This window comes from Gorilla gorilla, chromosome 2 (assembly GCF_029281585.2).
Source record: "Gorilla gorilla gorilla isolate KB3781 chromosome 2, NHGRI_mGorGor1-v2.1_pri, whole genome shotgun sequence".
NCBI classification, from domain to species: domain Eukaryota; kingdom Metazoa; phylum Chordata; class Mammalia; order Primates; family Hominidae; genus Gorilla; species Gorilla gorilla.
In genome coordinates this window covers 167169013-167189498 of record NC_086017.1, presented here as the reverse complement: position 1 = coordinate 167189498, position 20486 = coordinate 167169013, and the positions used below count along the sequence as shown (strand labels likewise).

Here is a 20486-nt window from a genome sequence, read left to right as displayed (position 1 = left end):
CTGGCTCTTCAATAAAGGGATCATTTTAAGCTTTGCTGAACCTTGAGGTAAACTCACTATTTAAATTACAGGAAGCTCATTCCCTTTGTCTGGTCTAGAATGATCATTCTTTTAAAAAAAAATCAGTAAATAAGTTCCCAACAGACTTGTCCTGCTAAACTAGTCATCACACTTTCACTTTCTGCTCCCATGAGCCTCCAGGAATCTCTGCCCAGCTTTCTTAACTGAAATTCACAAGCATCAAGTTATCTTGAAGAGAGAGTTCTTTCTGATCCTGTCAGACTTCTAGAGTTAAATATACACATGCATTTTTTATTTATCGGCATTTCTATAAATTTTATTTTTCCACACATGTTCATATACACATAAATGTATATAGGTAATTTTCAAAGTTTCATATCTAGAAAAAGATTGAAAATATTTTATAACATTTTCACATGGAAATTAAATTCCAGGTAACTCTACATAATCAGAGGGCAAGTATCTATCACTCAATTTATCCTAAAAAAAATCTTTCATTGTAATACTGCTCTAGGTAAACATCTGTTTTTTTGCTATTCATGTCTTCGCTGTATAATCTACTTAATAATTGCTTTGCCAACTCTTAATTCCCTTTGTTTTTCTTTTTCAAGCAGAAGGATGTTTTAAAACTCAGGTACTTTACCACATATTCTCCCCCAGGAAAATCTGTAGCAGATAGATTTGTAGACTTGCCTTCTCTCTGGGAGAAACTTTACTTCCATATGTGTTCAAGAAAAAAACTGAGTTTTGTTGACATCGCAATTCCTTCAATATTCTCTGTATGTCACAGAGTCCTTTGAAACATGAATTATCTTCCAAACCCCCTGCTCCATGGGCTATAATTCTTACCTCAATCAGAGAAAAGCTGTGTATTTCAGAGATACATTAACGGAATGTAGAACAAAATGTCTCTCTTGGTCCCCACTAAGTGATTTTGTTTTAGGTAAATTTCTAGATCAGACATCCATGATATAAGAACGAGAACATTCAAGAGCTAAATTTTTTGTCTTTTTTTTTTTTAATTGAGATGGTGTCTCTCTCTCTGTCACCCAGGCTGGAGTGCAGTGGTGCGATCTCGGCTCACTGCAACTTCCACCTCCCAGGTTTAAGTGATCCTCTCACCCCAGCCTCCTAAGTATCTGGGACTACAGGGATGCACTGCCACTCCTTGCTAATTTTTGTATTTTTAGTAGAGACAGGGTTTCACCATGTTGCCCAGGCTGGACTTGAACTCCTGACCTCAAGTGATTCATCCACCTTGGTGTCCCAAAGTGGTGGGATTACAGGCGTGAGCCACCACACCCAGCCTTATCTATCATTTTAGATAACTGGCTCCTACCATATCCTCTACTACACAGTCCTTACACCAAAGTATTTTGAAATGCTTGAATAAAATAGTTTTTAATTTCAATAGTAAAAGGTATTCTGATTCATGCTAAATGGTATCTTACAGTACAAGATTTGATATACCATGCTAAGACTACACCACCAGAACCCAAATCCTCAATGTTACCTGAGAGTATTAGGCAGCTGCTGTAGGAGCATCCTGAAAGGGAATGTTGAAGCACATCATCATTGCAGCTTCAAAGGACACATGTAAATCAAAACTCTAGTCATCCAGAACAGTTGACACTGTGGTATTGTTAAGCTCACTGCTCACAGAAGCTGAGGTCAGTTGGATGCAATTATCTGTGGTGGAGACTCTTCCACAAACAACTTCACTGGTGTTCCTCTGTGGCCTCAGCAAAATAATGAGGCACTTAGGAGCAAATATACAACCCAACAAGCCATAGCTGGATGCCAAGATAGCAAATATTTCCACAGCCACTTTGAACTTGCCTTTGGTGCTCAAATAAACAGGGACAAAAGAGATCCAGATGATGAAAAAGACAAGCATCCCAAAGGTGATGCATTTTCCTTCATAGTAATTATCTGGTAACTGGCAAGCCACAAAAGTTGTAAGAACGCATAGCAAGGCTAGGAAGGCATCAATTCCAAACATCGAGTACAAAAACTCTATGGAAACTTCATTGCATCCCAGAATGATCTTTGCATTTTGAGGTTCCATGTTCTTGTATACCATGGGAGGTTCCAATACCAAGTAGGCTGTACATATGCCAATCTCCACTAGAACAGAGATTAGCACAATGATTTTCCGATAAAGGGGGCGCATGGATGTAAGTTGAGTTTTGGATTTGGAAATTCTGTAGGCTAAAAACAGTGAACTAGTCTTTCCAAGAAGGCAAGACAGGCAAAGAGAAAAGCCCAGTGCCAGAGTGACCTGGCCAGCCATGCAGGACCAGTTGTGTGGCTTGTCAATGAAAAGCATGGACGACAGCAGCGTGATGATCAGAGAAACCTGAATAAGAAAGCCCAGCTGCCAGTCATTGGCGTTCACCAGGGGAGTGTGCCTGTGTATCACATACACAGCTGTGACTGCCAAGACCACAAATGCCCCAAAGACAGAAAGAATGACAAGTGTGAACATAAGCAAGGTATTCCACCTCTTTCAGCACACACTCGCTCTTTTGTGCATTTGACCAATAGTCTTCACCACATTGTTCACACTCCCTTTAACCTACTGAACGAAGAACAGAGAATTGACTGTAAAGAAATCCAATTGTCCCCTTCCACTGTGAATATCCCAGAGCCCTCATAGTTCTAGAGTGGGGACTTGTTGAAAATCCCTTTATATAGAATATATATAATATCTCAAAAGAAATAGTGATAAAATGACCTTAGAGTGTACAGATAATGTTACAGATTGAGAATTATTTTCAGTTTTGGAAAGTCAGTCTCGCTTCTCAGTTTCAGGCTTTTCTGCATTGGCCTTTTCCAGTAACAAGCTTCTTTCTTACTACTCCAGTTAGCTAATTGAGAAGAGTGGTATGTATCCTCATAAACCCAAAAACAATCCACAGATGAAAAAAAACTAAAAAAAAAATTAAAGCTACTGAGGCAAAACAATTGAGAGAACTGTAACAGCAATAAGGTTGATTAAAATACAAATGTTTTCTGTCTTTCATTCAATATCACCCTTATGAAAGAGAATTTTGTCTTTGCTTACTCAGAGCTTTTCCCCTCTTCACCCCCCAGATGCAGATTTGAAGGAATAGGTAGAGAGTAACTGAGGATAAGAAGGAAAACAAGGCTGGGTACAGTGGCCCAGGCCTGTAATCCCAGCACTTTGGGAGGCTGAGTTGGGTGGATCACTTGAGCCCAGGAGTTCGAGACCAGCCTGGGCAACATGGCAAAACCTTGTCTCTGCCAAATAATACAAAAAATCAGCCGGGAGTGATAGTGTGTGCCTGTAGTCCCAGTTACTTGGGAGGCTGAGGTGGGAGGATTACTTGAGCTCAGGAGGCTGAGTTTGCAGTGAGCCAAGATGGTGCCACTGCACTCCAGCCTGGGCGACAGTGCAAGACTCCAACTCAGAGGGAAGGGGAGGGGAGGGGAGGGAAGGGAAGGGAAGGGAAGGGAAGGGAAGGGAAGGGAAGGGAAGGGGCAGCAGTGGAGGAGGGGGAGAAAGAGGAGGAGGAAGAAGAAGAAAACAAGGAAGAAGCAGAAGAAGGAGGAGGAGAAGAAGAAAGAGAAGAAGGAAGAATAAGAAGAAGGAGGAGGAGGAGGAAGCAGGAGGGGGGAGGAGGAGGAGGAAGGAGGAAGAAAGAAGAAGAAGGAGGGGGAGGAAGAGGAAGGAGGAGGAGGACAAGGAAGAAGAAGGAGGAAAAGAAGAAAGAGAAGAAGGAGGAGGAGGAGGAAGAAGAAGAAAGAGCAGGAGGAGAAGAAGAAAGAGAAGAAGAAGGAAGAAGGAGGAGGAGGAGGAAGACAAGAAGGAGAGGAAGAAGAAGAAGAAAGAGGAGGAGGAGGGAGGAGGAAGGGGGGAGGAGGAGGAAAAAGGAGGAAGGGAAGAAGAGGAGGGGGGGAGAAGAAGGAGGAGGAGGGGGAGGAGGAGGAGAAAGACAAAAGGAGAAAGAGAAGAAGATGGGTAAGGGGAAGGAGAAGGAAAAGAACCTACATGGTGCTTACTGAGAAGGTTTAGAGCATTTAGCTGGGTGGAGGCTCTAAGGCAGAATGTCAGAACATAAGAAAAGGCTATTTGATATGAGTTTATAGTAGACTGTGAAATTGATCTCTTTAATGTTCTTTGAAAGATGCAGGAAAGATTGCAATTCCTGTTTAATCACTTTTAACTGCTGTACTGGACTTCCCTGGATGTAACTCTATGCAGAGACTGGGCTGTGTAGGGTCCAAGGAGTTGTTCAGGTTACATAGTTCTTGTTTTCCATTTTGGGAAAATGATACATTCTCAATTTTTTTTTTTTTTTTTTTTTTTTTTCCGAGACGGAGTCTCGCTCTGTCGCCCAAGCTGGAGTGCAGTGGCGCCATCTCAGCTCAATGCAGGCTCCGCCTCTCGAGTTCAGGCCATTCTTCTGCCTCAGCCTCCCGAGTAGCTGGGACACAGGCGCCTGCCACCGCGCCCGGTAATTTTTTGTATTTTTTTAGTAGAGAACGGGGTTTCACCGTGTTAGCCAGGATGGTCTCGATCTCCTGACCTCGTGTCCGCCCTCCTCGGCCTCCCAAAGTGCTGGGGTTACAGGCGTGAGCCACTGCGCCTGGCCCTCAAAATTCTTTTATAAAGAATTGCTGTTGAGGGCCATTTGACAAAAGACAAGTACACTTTGTGTTATCTTTAACAGAAGGTAGAAATAAAAATAAACCTGCTCCAACATGTTTCACAAGACCGAGCACACTAAACCCAATTAAAATTCTGGTCATAAAGAGCAGCAATTTGGCAGGCCATAGTGAAGAATTCATAGAGCAGTAGTTACAGAAATCATATGTCCTACAAACTTTGAGTACTTATGACCTTAAGCCAATTGCCTTTAGAGATGAAATTTTAGATCTTATAACTCCAAATTAGAGCTAATTCAATAAAACATAGTACTATAAGTCCCCTGTCTTCCAATTATGAATATAACTAGCATTTAATTTATTTCAGAAACAAATAATTTTAAATATTTTTTAGGAATCCTACTCATATTTCACATTTCATATATTTTATTTTGCATTTTCCTCTATTAACTTCAAGGTTGTAGGTATTTTCCCAACTGTAGCAGCTTTAGAACTAAAACACAATATTATGTTTTTTTCATAGTGCACAAAACATCCAATAATTTGATGGATTTTAATTATTTTTGTTATAAGTTATTCATACCTATTTATAAAGAAGGCTCCTTAGGCCTTCTTTGCAAAAACATGTTTGATCTAATAGCATCCTCATATCAATGAAGAAATTACCATCTCAACCTGGTTTCCGTGACACGTGTCCATCAGCACATGGGATGGAGTCAAAGCAGCATATTGGTTCCCCCTGAACGAATCCCCTTCCGAGTCCCAGGAGGACACACATCAGTACACACTGAATGGGGAAGCTAGCAAAGACAAACATGATGTATTAACAAAGCCGTTTGTCTCTAGTACTCATGAGGCTGAGAAAGTTTCCATTTGAATTTCCATGGAAGCTTTGCGATTTCCTGGGAAACCCAGGATGCCTGAGTGAAGATAATGAACAAAGAAAATAACAACATGGAGAACGTAGAGAATTTTGCTAAAGGAGAGTCTCGGTGTTGAGTCTAGAAATGCAAAGCTAATTTTAAGCCTCTTCTTTCTAACCTTGGGGATCCAGACCAGGCTCCATGCCTACAGGACTCTGGGGATGAGATCATTTGACAGGTCTGTTCCTGCTTGTGAAGGACCTATGATTCCAAGAATCATCTTGAAAGCCTAAAAAATATTTTCCCTCTGCAAGGTCATCCCAAAATAGTCTTAAAATCAAAGCTGTGTCATGAAGGGTCAGTAGAAAAGAACAGTGAAAGATCTGCTTTATCAGAAAAATGGGGAGGGCAAAAGGAAAAGCAGACAAGGCATAGCATTGAAATATTTTCTTGCTAAATGAATTTCAAAATCTCAGTAGTAAACACAGGCCTCCTTTTACATTCTACATGGATGTGTACCTTGAAACCCAGAATAAATGCAAGGTTTGTAAATAGTTTGTTTCTTAATCCATTAGGGAGTTTCCTGTTTAAGAAACAAAATGCTTTTCCATTAAGCAAAGAATCATTTTGGAAGATGCATGATTACACTTATATTTATTTTAGAAATCAGAATTTTCATATGTTGAGTTTTGCAGAGTAAATCTGAATTAAATAACATAGAAAATATTACCAATCTCTGAGCTAGGTTATGGTACATAACATTACAGAAGTATGTATACACAATAGATAAGCTTCTTATATGTTTTATACATATATATCTGTAAAATCATATTTTAAATGCACCTTAAGGAGTAGCTATTACAGGAAGGAGTGATAGCAAGGCATTCTCAAATTCTGAAAGATGAACAATAAAATCATCACAGAATGAACTAGAATTCCTTGCCCTGATCCAGTCTTCTGGAAAGAGCTCTTGATATTCCCTTATGATTATTATTATCATTTTTTTTCCCTCTGTTGCCCAGGCTGGAGTGCAGTGGCACCATCTCGGCTCACTGCAAGCTCCGCCTCCCGGGTTCATGCCATTCTCCTGCCTCAGCCTCCCGAGTAGCTGGGACTACAGGTGCCCGTCACTACGCCCAGCTAATTTTTTGTATTTTTAGTAGAAATGGGGTTTCACCGTGTTAGCCAAGATGGTCTCGAATTTCTGACCTTGTGATCCGCCTGCCTCAGCCTCCCAAAGTGCTGGGATTACAGGCGTGAGCCACCGCACCTGGCCCATTAGTGTCATTAACAATGAGCTGATACCTTTTTGTTCCATTTCTCAGTATTCCTTCCCTTCTCAACCTCTGTGATCTAGCTGCCAGCTCACTCACCTCACTAAAACTCTTCTTGCTATGTCTGAGAGATTTTCCTCTGGCCACATTTTCCTTCAGCTTTCTTCAATACTTGACACTTTTGATCAGCCCCTCCTTGAAATGCAAGCTACCTTGGCTTCCCTTGGGTCCTGGGTTTGGTCCTTGGTCCTCTGGTTTTCTCTCTTACTGTAAAGCAGGTCCTTCATTCTCTTGTCTTCAACCAGTATCTCTATACAAGTACTCCCAAATTTTGATCTCTAACACCTGATCTCTTTCCCACCTGATCTCTATTTAATTCCATATTCTAAACTTCCCATATGTTCCTACATTAAGATTCCACCATCACCTCAAGTTCAACACGTACAAAACTATCCCATAAACCCTATTCCTCATTTCTGTCATCAACACCACCATTCCTATCCATCATCTCCAACCTGATATTACTTGCCTGTATGGACCCTCTCTTCCACTCAAGTCCACCTTCTCACCAACCACCAGACTCAGTTTACCATTATGACTTAAATCATTATTTGTATTGTCCTCTAATTGTTTCATGTAACACTTCCAGGTCCAATCCGTCAGCAAATTTGATGTCTTCTACCTATAAGATATCCAGAATCTAATGACTTTTTGCCACCTCCATCACATCTATCCTGGGCCAAGCTACCTTCATTATTTTGGATGATTTTATGGTCTTTTAACAGTCTCCTTGGTTCTGTTCTTGCCCCTCCACCCCACTCCTTCCACTGATTTGCAGTATGGCAAACAGAATGATACCTGAGTCAGATCATGGCCCTCCTCTATCAAGATTTTCAGGGTTTCCCTTCTCACTCAGTGTAAAAACCAAAGTCCTTCAAAAGCCAACAGGGCCCTGCATGACCTGTCCCTCTCTAACCTCTCTCACCTCCTTTCCTGCTCTCCCTCTCTTTCACTCTTTCCAGCCACATTGACTTCTTTTCTGTTCCTCCAAAGTGCCAAGCACACGTGCCTCAGGGTTTAGAAGGTGCTGTTCCCTGTGCCAGAAATATTCTTCCCCTAGATAATGCATGAACACACTTTCATTTGAATTTCTGTTCAAATGTCGCTCTAGCGAGGCCTTCCCTGACTACACTATATGGAATTTCAGTGCAACACTCCCACAGCACTCCCTATCTCAGTCCTGCTATTTGTTTCTCCCTGACATTAACATCCTTTAAGATGCAGTATAATGTCTCTATTTGTCTTGTTTGTTGCCTACTTCCTTCCACTGAAATGTTAATCCCGTTAGGCCGGGATTTGTTCTGTTTTGCACACTGATGTATCCTCAGTTCCTATGCACATATGCTACTGTTCTCAACAAATATTTGCTCAGTTAATTAGGGGCAGTGGCCTTATTTTTGCAATGTTTAACCCAGAGTTGGATTTATAGTAGATGCTTAGTAAATTTGTATTGAATTACATTTGAAGCAATTTCATTATACAAACAATCCCAATTTTATAGTAAAAGATAAGAAAAATAAATTACTATACCCTAATGAAGATTATTAAAAGAAAAATCTACTATTAGATTTTACTATTTTTCTGTCAATTTTCAGAAGAGCAAGCATTCTTTGAACCATGTATATGCAAAGAATAACATCTTCCTTTTCATGTAAAACGGTATATTGGGGACCTACTATATACCTACCAAAAAGAATACAAAAGTGAAGTCTCAAGCCCATTCATCAAGTAGCTCACCATTCAGAGAGAGCTCTGGGCCACATAAGATGGCTTATAGCCTAGACTTAGGGCAGCTCTGTCCTTTCTGCAATGACAGAAGTGTTACATATCTCTGTTGTTCTATATGGTAGCTCCTAGCTTCATGTGGATATTGAACACTTGAAATGTAGTTAATGTGACTAAGAGCTGAATTTTCCTTTTATTTTATTTTAATTAATTTGCATTTTAAAGCCATCTGTGGCCGGGCATGGTGGTTCACACCTGTAATCCCAGCACTTTGGGAGGCTGAGGCGGGTGGATCACGAGATTGAGAGATCAAGACCATCCTGGCTAACATGGTGAAAACCCGTCTCTACTAAAAATACAAAAATTAGCTGAGCGTGGTGGTGTGCGCCTGTAGTCCCAGCTACTAGTGGGGCTGAGGCAGGAGAATTGCTTGAACCCAGGAGGCAGAGGTGGCAGTGAGTCGAGATCTCACCACTATACTCCAGCATGGCGACAGAGCGAGACTCCGTCTAAAAAAAAAAAACAAAACAAACAAACAAACAAAAAAAAACAACCTATCAGTGGTTAAGCACTACTGTATTGTGCAGAGCGGGTTCTAGATCAAAGGCATAAAATGCTGCAGAGAGCTCTGGCCCCTACAGTAGTAAACACTGACAAGTAGCTATTTTTACATCTACCCAAAATATATTCAAATGCTGCTTAAAGATAGACCAATAAACTACTGTGTATGTGTGCATATCTATATTCTTTTGTGAGCATGTATAAGTCTATAGATGTTTATTGCTACACATAGAAAGCAGAGAGGAATAGTCTGACAGACAAAGATCTCATAGGTGTCTGGTACAGCATAGGAACTCAGAAATCTTGAGGGGTTTTTTCACTTATTTTTAGATGCTTTCCCAGCATGATTTGGAAGACTGTTTGGGGATCTCAGATCTGAGCTCAAGAGGGAAGATACATGAAAAATAAACAGGATGAAAAAAGACACCCTTTCCTCCAAAAGAAAGTCCTGTGTCAGCAAACAAAAACCATTCTCTGGCTATGCCGACATCACTTTCATCTCTCTCACTTTTCCTGGTTCTTCCATTCTGAGATTCACATGGAAGATGAAATTGCCAATTCTTTTTCATTACCCTATCGATTTACTGTAACTCTACAGTTCATCCGGAAGTAAACATGGAACTGGATTATCCAAAGCTCTATAGTACTGGGCCAGGCACAGTGGCTCACACCTGTAATCCCAGCACTTTGGGAGGCCGAAGTGGTCAGATAATTTGAGGCCAGGAATTCAAGACCATCCTGGGCAACATGGCGAAACCCTGTCTCTACTAAAAATACAAAAATTAGTCCGGCATGGTGGCACACACCTGTAATCCCAGCTACTCAGGAGGCTGAGGTAGGAGGATTGCTTGAACCTGGGAGGCGGAGGTTGCCATGAGCCAGGATGGCACCACTGCACTCCAGCCTGGGCGACAGAGTAAGAAAGTGAAAGTGTTGGATACGTTTTACCATAGCCTTCGACTGGATCTTATCACTGGCTATTACACGAAGATAAGATGGAAACTGGTATTTGTCACTAAGAATCACGCAGGTAGAGGCATAGCCCACCTACTATTGAAAATATTCATGCAGCTATTAGAAAGCAATAGCCAAATCTCAAATTACACATTTTCAGAATATTTTTATTGGGGAGGGAGGGAACTTAACAGTTCTTCTCCCTTTATTTTCACATCTTTCTTTAGACAAAAGGATTTCTGGTCCTTTCCTTGCTCAGTGGATGGGAGGGTAGAGTGTTGGAGGGAACACTTTGGGCCTCCCTATGGACTCTTTCAAATCCACTTCCCCACACCCCAAGGAAATCGGAGGAGCTGATTATTAATACGACATGCAATGCCCTACTTTTCACAAGTGGGATCACAGCAGTGAAAAGGAGGCCATTTGCTTTTTCCTCTATGCACCCCACAGACAAGGGGAGTGAATCAAGCCATCCAGGCTCTTCCTCAGATTTTACTTCTCATCCACATGGATGATGGAGTGAGTAGACCCACAATCCATTTGGCAAGCCCAATTCTTCTCTCTCTCTCTCCCCCCCTCCTCCACCCCTCGTCTTCCACCTCCCTTCCCTCCCTCCTATCACCACTTTTCTTTCCTTGTTTTTCTCTGCCAGGAGAAAAACTTATGAGTATGTAGATCCCAAGACTTACCTCGAGAAAGGTGGTAGAAAGCACCACTTTAGCCTCGCATCTAAGCCCTGTCATCCAACAGAGATAGAAGCCCTAATTTTATAGGCATTTGTCTAGATAAATGAAGAGACACTTTTTCCCATTTTGCCAGTGATCTCTGTATGTATTTTCCAATAGTGGGAACTTAAGAATAGAGGTCAAATGATCATGAATTCCTCACCACTTTATATGCATTTCCACTGTAGCTTACCCTCAACCTCACTGACCCTACAGTTAAGAACATATGGACACATTTTTCCCCATCCCATCACATTCCCATCTCATGATATAATATTAACACACCACCTTCAATAGGATCGCCCATATTATAATTCCATAGCTCAAGATTGTCAATTTCTTCATGGGTGCCAGAATATTCTTGTTTCCTGTTTCTTCTACCCCATGTCCTATTTTCACTCCAATGGCTAAAGTTTACATTCGTCTTTGGAACCATGCAGCAACATTGGAAGCCCTATGTAGGAAATAATCTTATTTAAGAAGCAGAGACACCTGATATCTAATTCTGGATATATATATTTTATCACTGTAAGATCTTAGAGAAGTTACTTAAACCTTCTGAACCTATAAGTGAAATCAGGGTAATGATATCTACATTTTAAGATTGCTCAATATATTCAATGAGATAACAAATGTGAAAATGTTCATCATACAGATTTCTTTTACCTTTGTTGGATATTTACTACAAGCATTTAATGAGAAAATCTATCTAGAGGTTTCCAGCCAGTGCCTGGAAGACAGAGCTCACAGCAGCAGCAGTTTGAGCTGCACGAAGCCCATACCTAAGGTGTCAGTTGTGTCACCCAACCTCTCTTCTTGGTTCTATTTCTCAGTACTTTCCTCTTCCCTCTACATCCGTATTTGCAGCTTTATAAAAAATACTGTGGAAATGCTACTTTATACAATTATTTCAAATTCTTTCATTACTTCAGCAACACAAATAAGCTTATCATCATTCACATTAATAAGTCATGACAACTGATACTATAATGATCCATCCTTAGAAATAATGATAGAGCTATATTTATATTTCCTTAATAATCAATTTTTCCTAAAATAATCTCTTCTTATGTTGAAATGTGTCATTGTCTCTGAATTTAAAATAACCTGTAAAGTTAGCATCCTCAAAACCCTAGCCATCTTGCATAATTCCCAGGCCTGCTTCAGCATGTTAGTGCATGAATCAAAACGGTCATGAATAATAAGCATTAATATAGGCAAGAAACAAAGTGAGTTTCTTATACCATCCATTGACCAACCAACACATATTTATTGATCACCTACACTGTGCTCCACACAGTGCTGTAGAGTATTATGACTAGTGAGTTGTCAACAAACAAATCACTGGGTCACAATCTCAAGCCAAAAATTAAAGTAGCATGCCAAGGGATGTAGAAGAGTCTCAAGTCGCCTCTAAGTGGACATCAATTCACACTTGCTAAGGCCTGACTGAACATAGTAATTAGGGACAGCAGCATCACCACCATCCCTGTTTGTCTCTGCAACTTAACTCAGCCTCACCTGAGCACCTTGCTATCTGCTGCAGTTTCCACAAGCATGGTTTGTGTTGTTGTTGTTTTTTAAGTTAGTACCCAGCACAATAATCGGAGATACCTGAGGCAAATAATATAACCCTAGAATTCTTGAAGCAGGAACTGATAAGAATGATCCACCTGCTCCAACAATTCCTGCCGGAAATGCTCCAGTGCTGTTTCTAAAATTGGGCCTGTTTTTTTCCTGCCCTGTAAGAAATACCAAGACTGCTTCCACTGATTTGGAGATGGTAAAACAGGTATCAAAGATCTGATAGCCCAAAGTGATGTTGGGCAAAATATCCTTCCTCTTATTAATCTCCTTGATCACGTGGATCATGGCTTTCATCCAGCGGAATCTCTGAAAGTTAAACCTGAAAAAGAAATAGACTTTGTAGGTGATTAGGTGGATCTTTGAGGGGAAAAGCAGCTTTTAAAGCATTTTGCCAGAACATCAGCGGGCACCTCACTTTTCTGAGTATGTTAGTTTTTCTTAAATAATATTACAAACTTGAAAGATTCAAGTATGAATCATATTCATCGTTGATTGATTTGGGCTGAAAAGTACAATTTTTGGATGTTTTCTCACTCTGTATATCTTTCATATGCTATAATCTCTTTAAACTCCTATATCTTTTCACAAAAATATTCTTATATTCATAATTCTATCCACCAAACAGGGCCTCCAATAATCCCTCAATACATTTTCCCCATTAATTGGAAGTCCCTGGTGTCATATGAGTCTCCTCTCTCTCCTACTTACCTTCTTTTGCTTTTTTCTGGACATTAATTATAATTATAAAAGTTATGTAAATACAAGGAAATACTTATGCTAGGAGCACCTAAAAGCAGTACATAAAATTTATATATACTATGACTCCAATTACAATAATTTTTCTATCCGTAATTTCATTGTTAACGTTAAGAGGTTTTTAATTGAAGATGTCTTTTTCCTACCACTCCTAGATATAACCATAAATAAAATACCTCCCCCTTTCCATTTCCTAGCCACTAAAAGGGGAATGTATTTCTCTTGCAGTCCATCACCACATTTGCTTTTTAATTCCTTCTCCATTAAGAAAAACATTTAACATTTAATTGCAAACTCTATCTTCCCAGTGTTAACCTAATCTTAACCTATTTGAGAGCAATTTCCCCAAGACCTTCTTTCCTTACTATCTTCTGTGGCTATAGTATCTAACTCTATGTCTTCTATTCAATAAGTACTTTTTAAATTTAATATGTGATAGCAAATAGCCCTGTTGGCAGGGTGGAATTTTTCTCCATGTTTCTTTAATTGGGTTTTTAGTTTTGTTTTTGTTTTTCATTTAATATGTAGTTATTGAGTTCCTCTGGTGATAGACACTGTAAATACAGTTGGGAACAAGATAAACACAGCATTGTCTAAGCAAAGAAATAGAAAAGTAGCCAAGCAATTTCAGCACAAAATGATAAAAACAGTGATGGGTTAAGCCTGGGAGCTATGAAATACAAAGAAGGGGCACCCAGCTCTGAAGGAATTAACAGCCAAGCTGAGGCTTAAAGGACGACAGAAGAACAGGGGAAGAGTGCTGCAAACAGCATGCCCAACAGCATTACGACAAGAGAACATGTCACATTCAAGGAATGCAAAGACCAGTATGTTTGGAAGAGACAGGGTGGGAGTGGCTGTGGCACAATGAAAGGGGAAACTGGAAAACCAGAAGGTGCCAGAACATGAAGGGCTTTATCATCCTAAGATACTTAGTTTCCAAATTTACACTAATGGCAATATACATTTTTGAAATAAATATAGCAATATCATTTTTAAACTAGAATAGCAATACATTTCAAGAACTAGAAAAATATGCACTGGCTGTAATTCCTCCATCCATGAAAATTTATTTGAACAAACTGTTTTTCCCAAAGGAAAAAGCAATATGCCCCAATTATTCATTACAGAATTATTTATAATATTGAAAAACTGGAAAGAACTTACATGATGGAAACGTTTTTCATTATTTTAAAACTATTAGAGAAATTACACAGCAGTATATGTATAATATTGTGAAATGTGCAGTATGCAAAGTTGTTTCCATATTATAATTAAAACTACATGTATAAATTATACTAACATTTGGATAAGGATTAACAGGGAAATTTTTTTAAATGAGCACAAGATAATTACTGGAAAGGTGGAATTTGGGGTGATTTTTCTTTGATTCATTGATTTCCATTATGATATTCACAGTATTATTATACAATGCATACATTTTTTCCTCAGGAAATTTCTCTATGTCCTACCTTTGTTTAGATTAATGAAAACAAAATTAAAATACTCCCTTCCTCCTTCCATTTTGCTGCCTTTCTCTTTTCTAAGCAACATTTTCCAAATAATAGCAAGTCTTCCTCTCTGGCCATATTTAAGATCAGTTAAAGTCATAGTTAAAGTCTGGCCATACTTTAACTGATGGCCAGGCCAAAATTAGCCTATTGTTAAAATTGTGGGTTTCAGAATGAAATTTCTCCAAACTCCAACTTGAATTTCTATATCAGTTATAGGTGAAGGTTAACAATGCCAAAGTGAAATTATCCAGCTTAGGCTCAGCCTGGTTTCTAAGTACCTTGTAGGCCAGGCCTCCTGTGAGAACTCTCCCACTGGAGAAGTTGCGTCTCGTGGAGGAGTAGAGAGGCTCGGAAAACACTGACGTAGAGATGGGAGGAAACAGTTGACTCCTATACGTGAAAATGAATTATATAGGCTCTAATTTTGAAGAACTATATCAAAAACTTTTAAGACATGAAATGTTTCTGATATTCATAACATATATTTAGGATGGATTCATTAAAATGCTGAAGAACATTTGAGTCTTATAACACAAAGATGAGCAATTTGGGTTTCAGACAAATCAAGCTTGGAGACAAGCAGAATACACACAATGCCTTGCACCCTTGCAAAACGGATCCACATTGAGGACCAGGAACTGGCTTTTTAGATTGCCCGGACCACATGCCACCACTTTTAAGAGAAGAGGCAATCAATAGACACCAACCCTGAGATGACTGGGCTGCCAAATGATCAGACGTAGATTTTGAAGCAGCTATTACAACACTGTTCCATAAGATGAGGGAAAACCCTCTTAAAGCAAATGTAAAAATACAAGTCTCAGCAAAGAAATAGAAGTTATTTTAGAAATGGAAAGAAATAGAAATTTTAGAAATGGGAGACCACTCAGCTTAGTTCATCCTTTTGTGAAATCTGCCCTGCAGACCCCAACCACTAACTCATCTTCCACTCCTTCTCTTCTATTGTGATGGAATCCCGATGGCAGGTGCTCTTTGTGTCCCAAAGAGCTCTGATATACCCCAGAACTCCTGTCTATTGTAGAGATAACTTGCTTTACTGCTTCTACTACCTACCTCCTCTGTACAGCTCATTGCACTTGCACATGCACCAACTAAACCAACTTTCTATACATGAGGCAACGTGAGGCAGTGCAGAGTTCCCCAAATGAAGAGTTATGATATCAAATAAATTTGGAAAGTGCTGTATGCTTAGCCCTTTCTTAGACATTCACAATGCTTGTCGTATCCTAAATGTTTTATGATGTCTTGGTAGTTACCCAATTTTATCCGAACCCAGAATCCTTTTTTCAAGGAGCATTTATCCATTTGGAAAATATTCTTAAGGTGGACATGCAAAACACTTGGCTGATTCTGAGAATCTGAAATAAACCCACAACTCTGCCCTATGCTTTCCATGTGACCTGTGTAAGCCATTTAACTTTCTTGAGCCTTAGTTTCCTCATCTGAAATGTGGACATAACATCTTCAACCAGCTGTTTTTATATATATATATATAATATATATACATTTTTATTATACTTTAAGTTCTAGGGTACATGTGCACAACGTGCAGGTTTGTTACAGATGTATACATGTGCCATGTTGGTGTGCTGCACCCATTAACTCATCATTTGCATTAGATATATCTCCTAATGCTATCCCTCCCCCCTCCCCCCACCCCAAAACAGGCCCCGGTGTGTGATGTTCCCCTTCCTGTGTCCAAGTGTTCTCATTGTTCAATTCCCACCTATGAGTGAGAACATGCAGTGTTTGGTTTTTTGTCCTTGCGATAGTTTGCTGAGAATGATGGTTTCCAGCTTCATCCATGTCCCTACAACCAGCTGTTTTTAAGATTAAATGGGATGTCTTCTGTACCTAAGAATGAGTTAGCACTGAAGAAACATTCTCTTCCCAAGAGCTTCATCCCAGAAAAACAGGCCCAGATCCAAATTTTTTTTTAATTTTCTTAATGTCCAGAGTGTCAAGAAAATCAAATAACAAATACATGAAGTGAATAAATGCTATTGCTTATTTTCTCACAATTTTATGAAGAGGTTAAAATCAGCTTACTGATACCTCTCTGAGGCAGGTTCTGAGCTCAGGCCCTCATCTCCACAGGCCCTGCTGACTCTCTGGCCTCAGTGTCGACCTTTTCTGTCTCCTGCTCCCAGATATCCCCTTCTGGGTGAATATTGAAGCTGTACCCATTCCTGGCCTCCATCCTATGGGACAAACTGGCTTTCTTCCATTTCCTTACTAGTTATATTTTCAAGAGAAAAACTTTATATGTGATCTCTCAAAATATGAGAGAAAACAGAGCCAACTCCTTACAACTTTCTGAAGAAGGTAAATCTTGTTTCCATACAATACATTTTTATCTTTCTCTTTCTCAACTCTTAGCACTTACCACTTTCTTGTTTGTCATTCCAAATGCCTCTGCCTCTTGTACTATTCTCTGACTCTTCTGATCTTCCACTATGGTAGTTCATCAGGCAAGCTCTCTCCCTAAATTCTCTTCAAAAATGTCCTGTCCTCCTCTCTCTGTCCACCTTCCCCACATTTCCATTCCCTTATAGCAAGAAGGACCAACTGAAAAATAACTCATTCTTTTGGGTGAATAACCAATAGTCACTGTCTGCCCCTGTCACTTGCCAATAAACTGTAGAATTTTTAGGACTAAAAGCCAACTTAAAGGCTGTGGTGCTCTTAGTGCTCTCTTGTATCTTACTCTCCACTTCTTCCTGACAATAAACAAGAAGTCACAGCTTAGAAATTTGGTACTTTGCCTGTTTTCACAGTTCCTAACTCCTGCAACTACTATTTGTTTTACATACCTGTATTGGATAGGTTTGTCTTATATCACTTATTAACTTATTAAAAGCACATTGTATTTTCTTTCATGTACACATATATCAAATGCATATTGTAAAGCCAAGCATTAGCCACTCAAATCCTGATGGTATTGATTATGCAAATCCCAAAATATTCCTGATAAGTGAATTATTTTCAGAATGGGATGTAGTTACTTCTCATCACTATTTCAACCACAATGTATATGTCAAATTATTTTTAATGAGGAGGAGTGGAGTTTAATTTTAAAACATGTATATTGGCTTTTCCATTTAACCTTCTTGGAAAATAACCTTCAGAAGTTCCAATGCAGAACAGACAACAAATCAAATGATTCTGTTTATGAAATATTAGTGCATATATTTTGTCAAACTTTAAGTTTTCATTTTATGTTATTAAGGATTGAAGAAGAGAAAAACTATGATAAATAATGAACTGAGTCTACCATAATGTAGCTGTAAACAAAAGCCTTTCTCATCTTTCTTCTTTTTGCTTCACAATAAGAAAAGAATTAAAAGATCTAGGAAAAAGATAAGTAGAGACTGATTACAATCCTTTCTGCCAACAACATTATGGTTGTTCCATCCACTAATGATATCTCAAATATGGGGCATAAAATATAATCAAAGGACAGTGGCTGTAATTAGCAAAGATTTAATGTGTAAGAAATTATTTAAATTTTTTTACAATATGCATTTACAATTTTAATAGCCATGCGGCATCATAGAAATGCTTCCTACACAATATAAAATGCTAAATATAAAATTGTGTCTGTGCTGTGGTCACAACTATGCACAAATTATGGATGCATTTGTATAAAGGGCTGAGAAAGCATATAGGAAAATGAAAAGATCTGATTTGTTATGCACATAGAATGGTGGATAAATGTTTTATTTTTAATTTCTAGTGTTCTTTTTATAGCTGAAGTTGGGGGGTGATCTAACACGTTTGCCTTTATTATAATGGATTACTAGCAAATTCCGATTATCAGTCATGGATCCCATTTCTTTACATGACAACTTGGAGTTAGGGGAGTGCAGGGCAGAACCCTCACAGCAGCTGAAAGGATCTTGCCATTAACAGTAGCTCAGAAATAAGTTAGTGTCCCCACACTGTGTGTTTTCACTTGATGAGAGTTTAGTCTATAACAATTAATAATAAACCTGCAACACTGCAACTCTGCATTAGGGCTTCTCAGATCTTAATGTGTACATGAATCACCAGGAGGTCTTGTTCAAATGCAGATTCTGATTCAACAGGTCTGGGAATGTAGCCTGAGATTTTACATTTCTAACAGTCTTGGGTGAAACTGATGCTGCTGGCCCACAGACCACCCTCTGAGGAGCAATGTTCTGCATCATATAAAATCCACCTTTTTTTCTGTCTCAGACACAGAAGTGGAAAATGACCCACTTGAGACCAAGCTTTTCCAGTTTCTAAATAATCCTAGAATGTCCACCTAAGGGAAACTGAGGCCTAGTAACAGGAAGTACCTATCCTGCATCAAAGAGATAGGGTCGGAGTCCAGGCTAGTATCACGGGTGCCAGTTCCAGACTCTAACCCCCTACACCCACCACCTGCAACTGATGTAAAAAGAAAGCTGAAAGAATGGCTTACCCTTCACATTTTGCTGATACTGGCTCCAAAATAGACTCATTTGCTGGGATGGTCCTGGAGTCAATAGGAAACAGTCCTCCAATAACAAGGGAATGGTTTTCGGCATCTACACACTTGCCCAGCAACTGGCAGGTCTGTTCTTCTTCTTTCTCTTCTTTGGCTTCAGAGCCCAATTCAGCCCATAAAAATGCAAGAAATTCTAGAACCAAGCATTTCCTCTGGTGACCATTTTAATAAGGTGAGTTTGGGGGAAGTGACCAGTGTTGAAATTATACAAGTTTTAATGAGGCACCTTGATAGAGCTTTACAGTGACTGTGCCTCATCCCAGGGGACTCCGCTTGCTGCTATTTGCTACATAATTGTCATGTCTCAATCAATCAGAGAACCTCGCACTCGCTTGCGATTCATGGATCTGGACTAGGAGCTAAGCAAGCCTTTTGAAAAGAGACTTATAAAAGCCTCTTTTATACCTAGAAGTAATATATAATAATATAATAGTGGGTTTTGCATTTAAAAGAGTCATTCCATTTTCTAGAAATTGTTCCTTTCTTGTTTAACATATGTCAGCTTCAATCATTCTCACTTCGGCCTCTCTTGTGGGAGCTTCTCTTGCCCCAAAGGTGAGGAAGGGCATCCTGCTTCCTCACAGAGTATAAAAAAGGTGACATCAGGCCAACCTCTCTCCTTCAGAGTATAGAAAAAGTTGAGTGGAAAACCATGAGATTTGGAATGGAATACATCATTTTTTGTCTGTGTTCTGCCACTTTCATTAGTGTGGTGGCGGGAAACTTACTTAATTTCTGTGCCTCCCTTCCTGCCTCTGTAACTAGGGGATAATAAACTACCTTAGAAACTTTTGTAAAGCCCGTAAGAGGTCAATGAACATTTTTTGTATGCATCATTTTCTTTAACCTACTCTTTAAGGCGAAGTGTTGCCCTCAGCTCACATTGCTGTGTTTGTCACTGGTGAGGCTTATGCCCCTGGGTTTCTTCCTGAGAGCTCCTTCTCCTCCCTTTCTTGCCAGGCCTCTCCTAGAGGTGTCCCCCAGTCTTTCTCCAGGTCAACTCACCATGGATTCCTGGTCCCTCATCTTGCTCTTTGCCCCTCTCAAACATTTCCCCTTAGAGTATAAATTCACAGAAATATTTTCAGAACACAATCCACCAATATATGAAAAATCTGTATACCCTTTGATCATGTGATTTTACCTCAAAGTATTTATCTCAAGGAAGCAATTAAGGTCCACACAAACATGATGTATGAGGATATCGACTACAGTTTGATTTATAATAGTAAAAAGGCAGCAAACTAAATGTACACAATGGGGAATTTTTAAATCAATTA

At 39.5% G+C, this 20486-nt stretch overlaps 1 protein-coding gene across 1 annotated transcript; it reads right to left on the bottom strand.

Annotated features, from left to right (window-relative positions):
• Positions 1 to 1630: 1630 nt before the first annotated feature.
• Positions 1631 to 20232, bottom strand: LOC101137431 (vomeronasal type-2 receptor 1-like). Its single transcript, XM_055382138.2, is given in 9 exon segments — positions 1631 to 2507; positions 2509 to 2599; positions 5329 to 5395; positions 5397 to 5453; positions 6036 to 6099; positions 10050 to 10183; positions 12430 to 12721; positions 19141 to 19358; positions 20212 to 20232. Coding segments are annotated over 9 exon segments (1821 nt in total).
• Between the last annotated feature and the right edge of the window lie 254 nt (positions 20233 to 20486).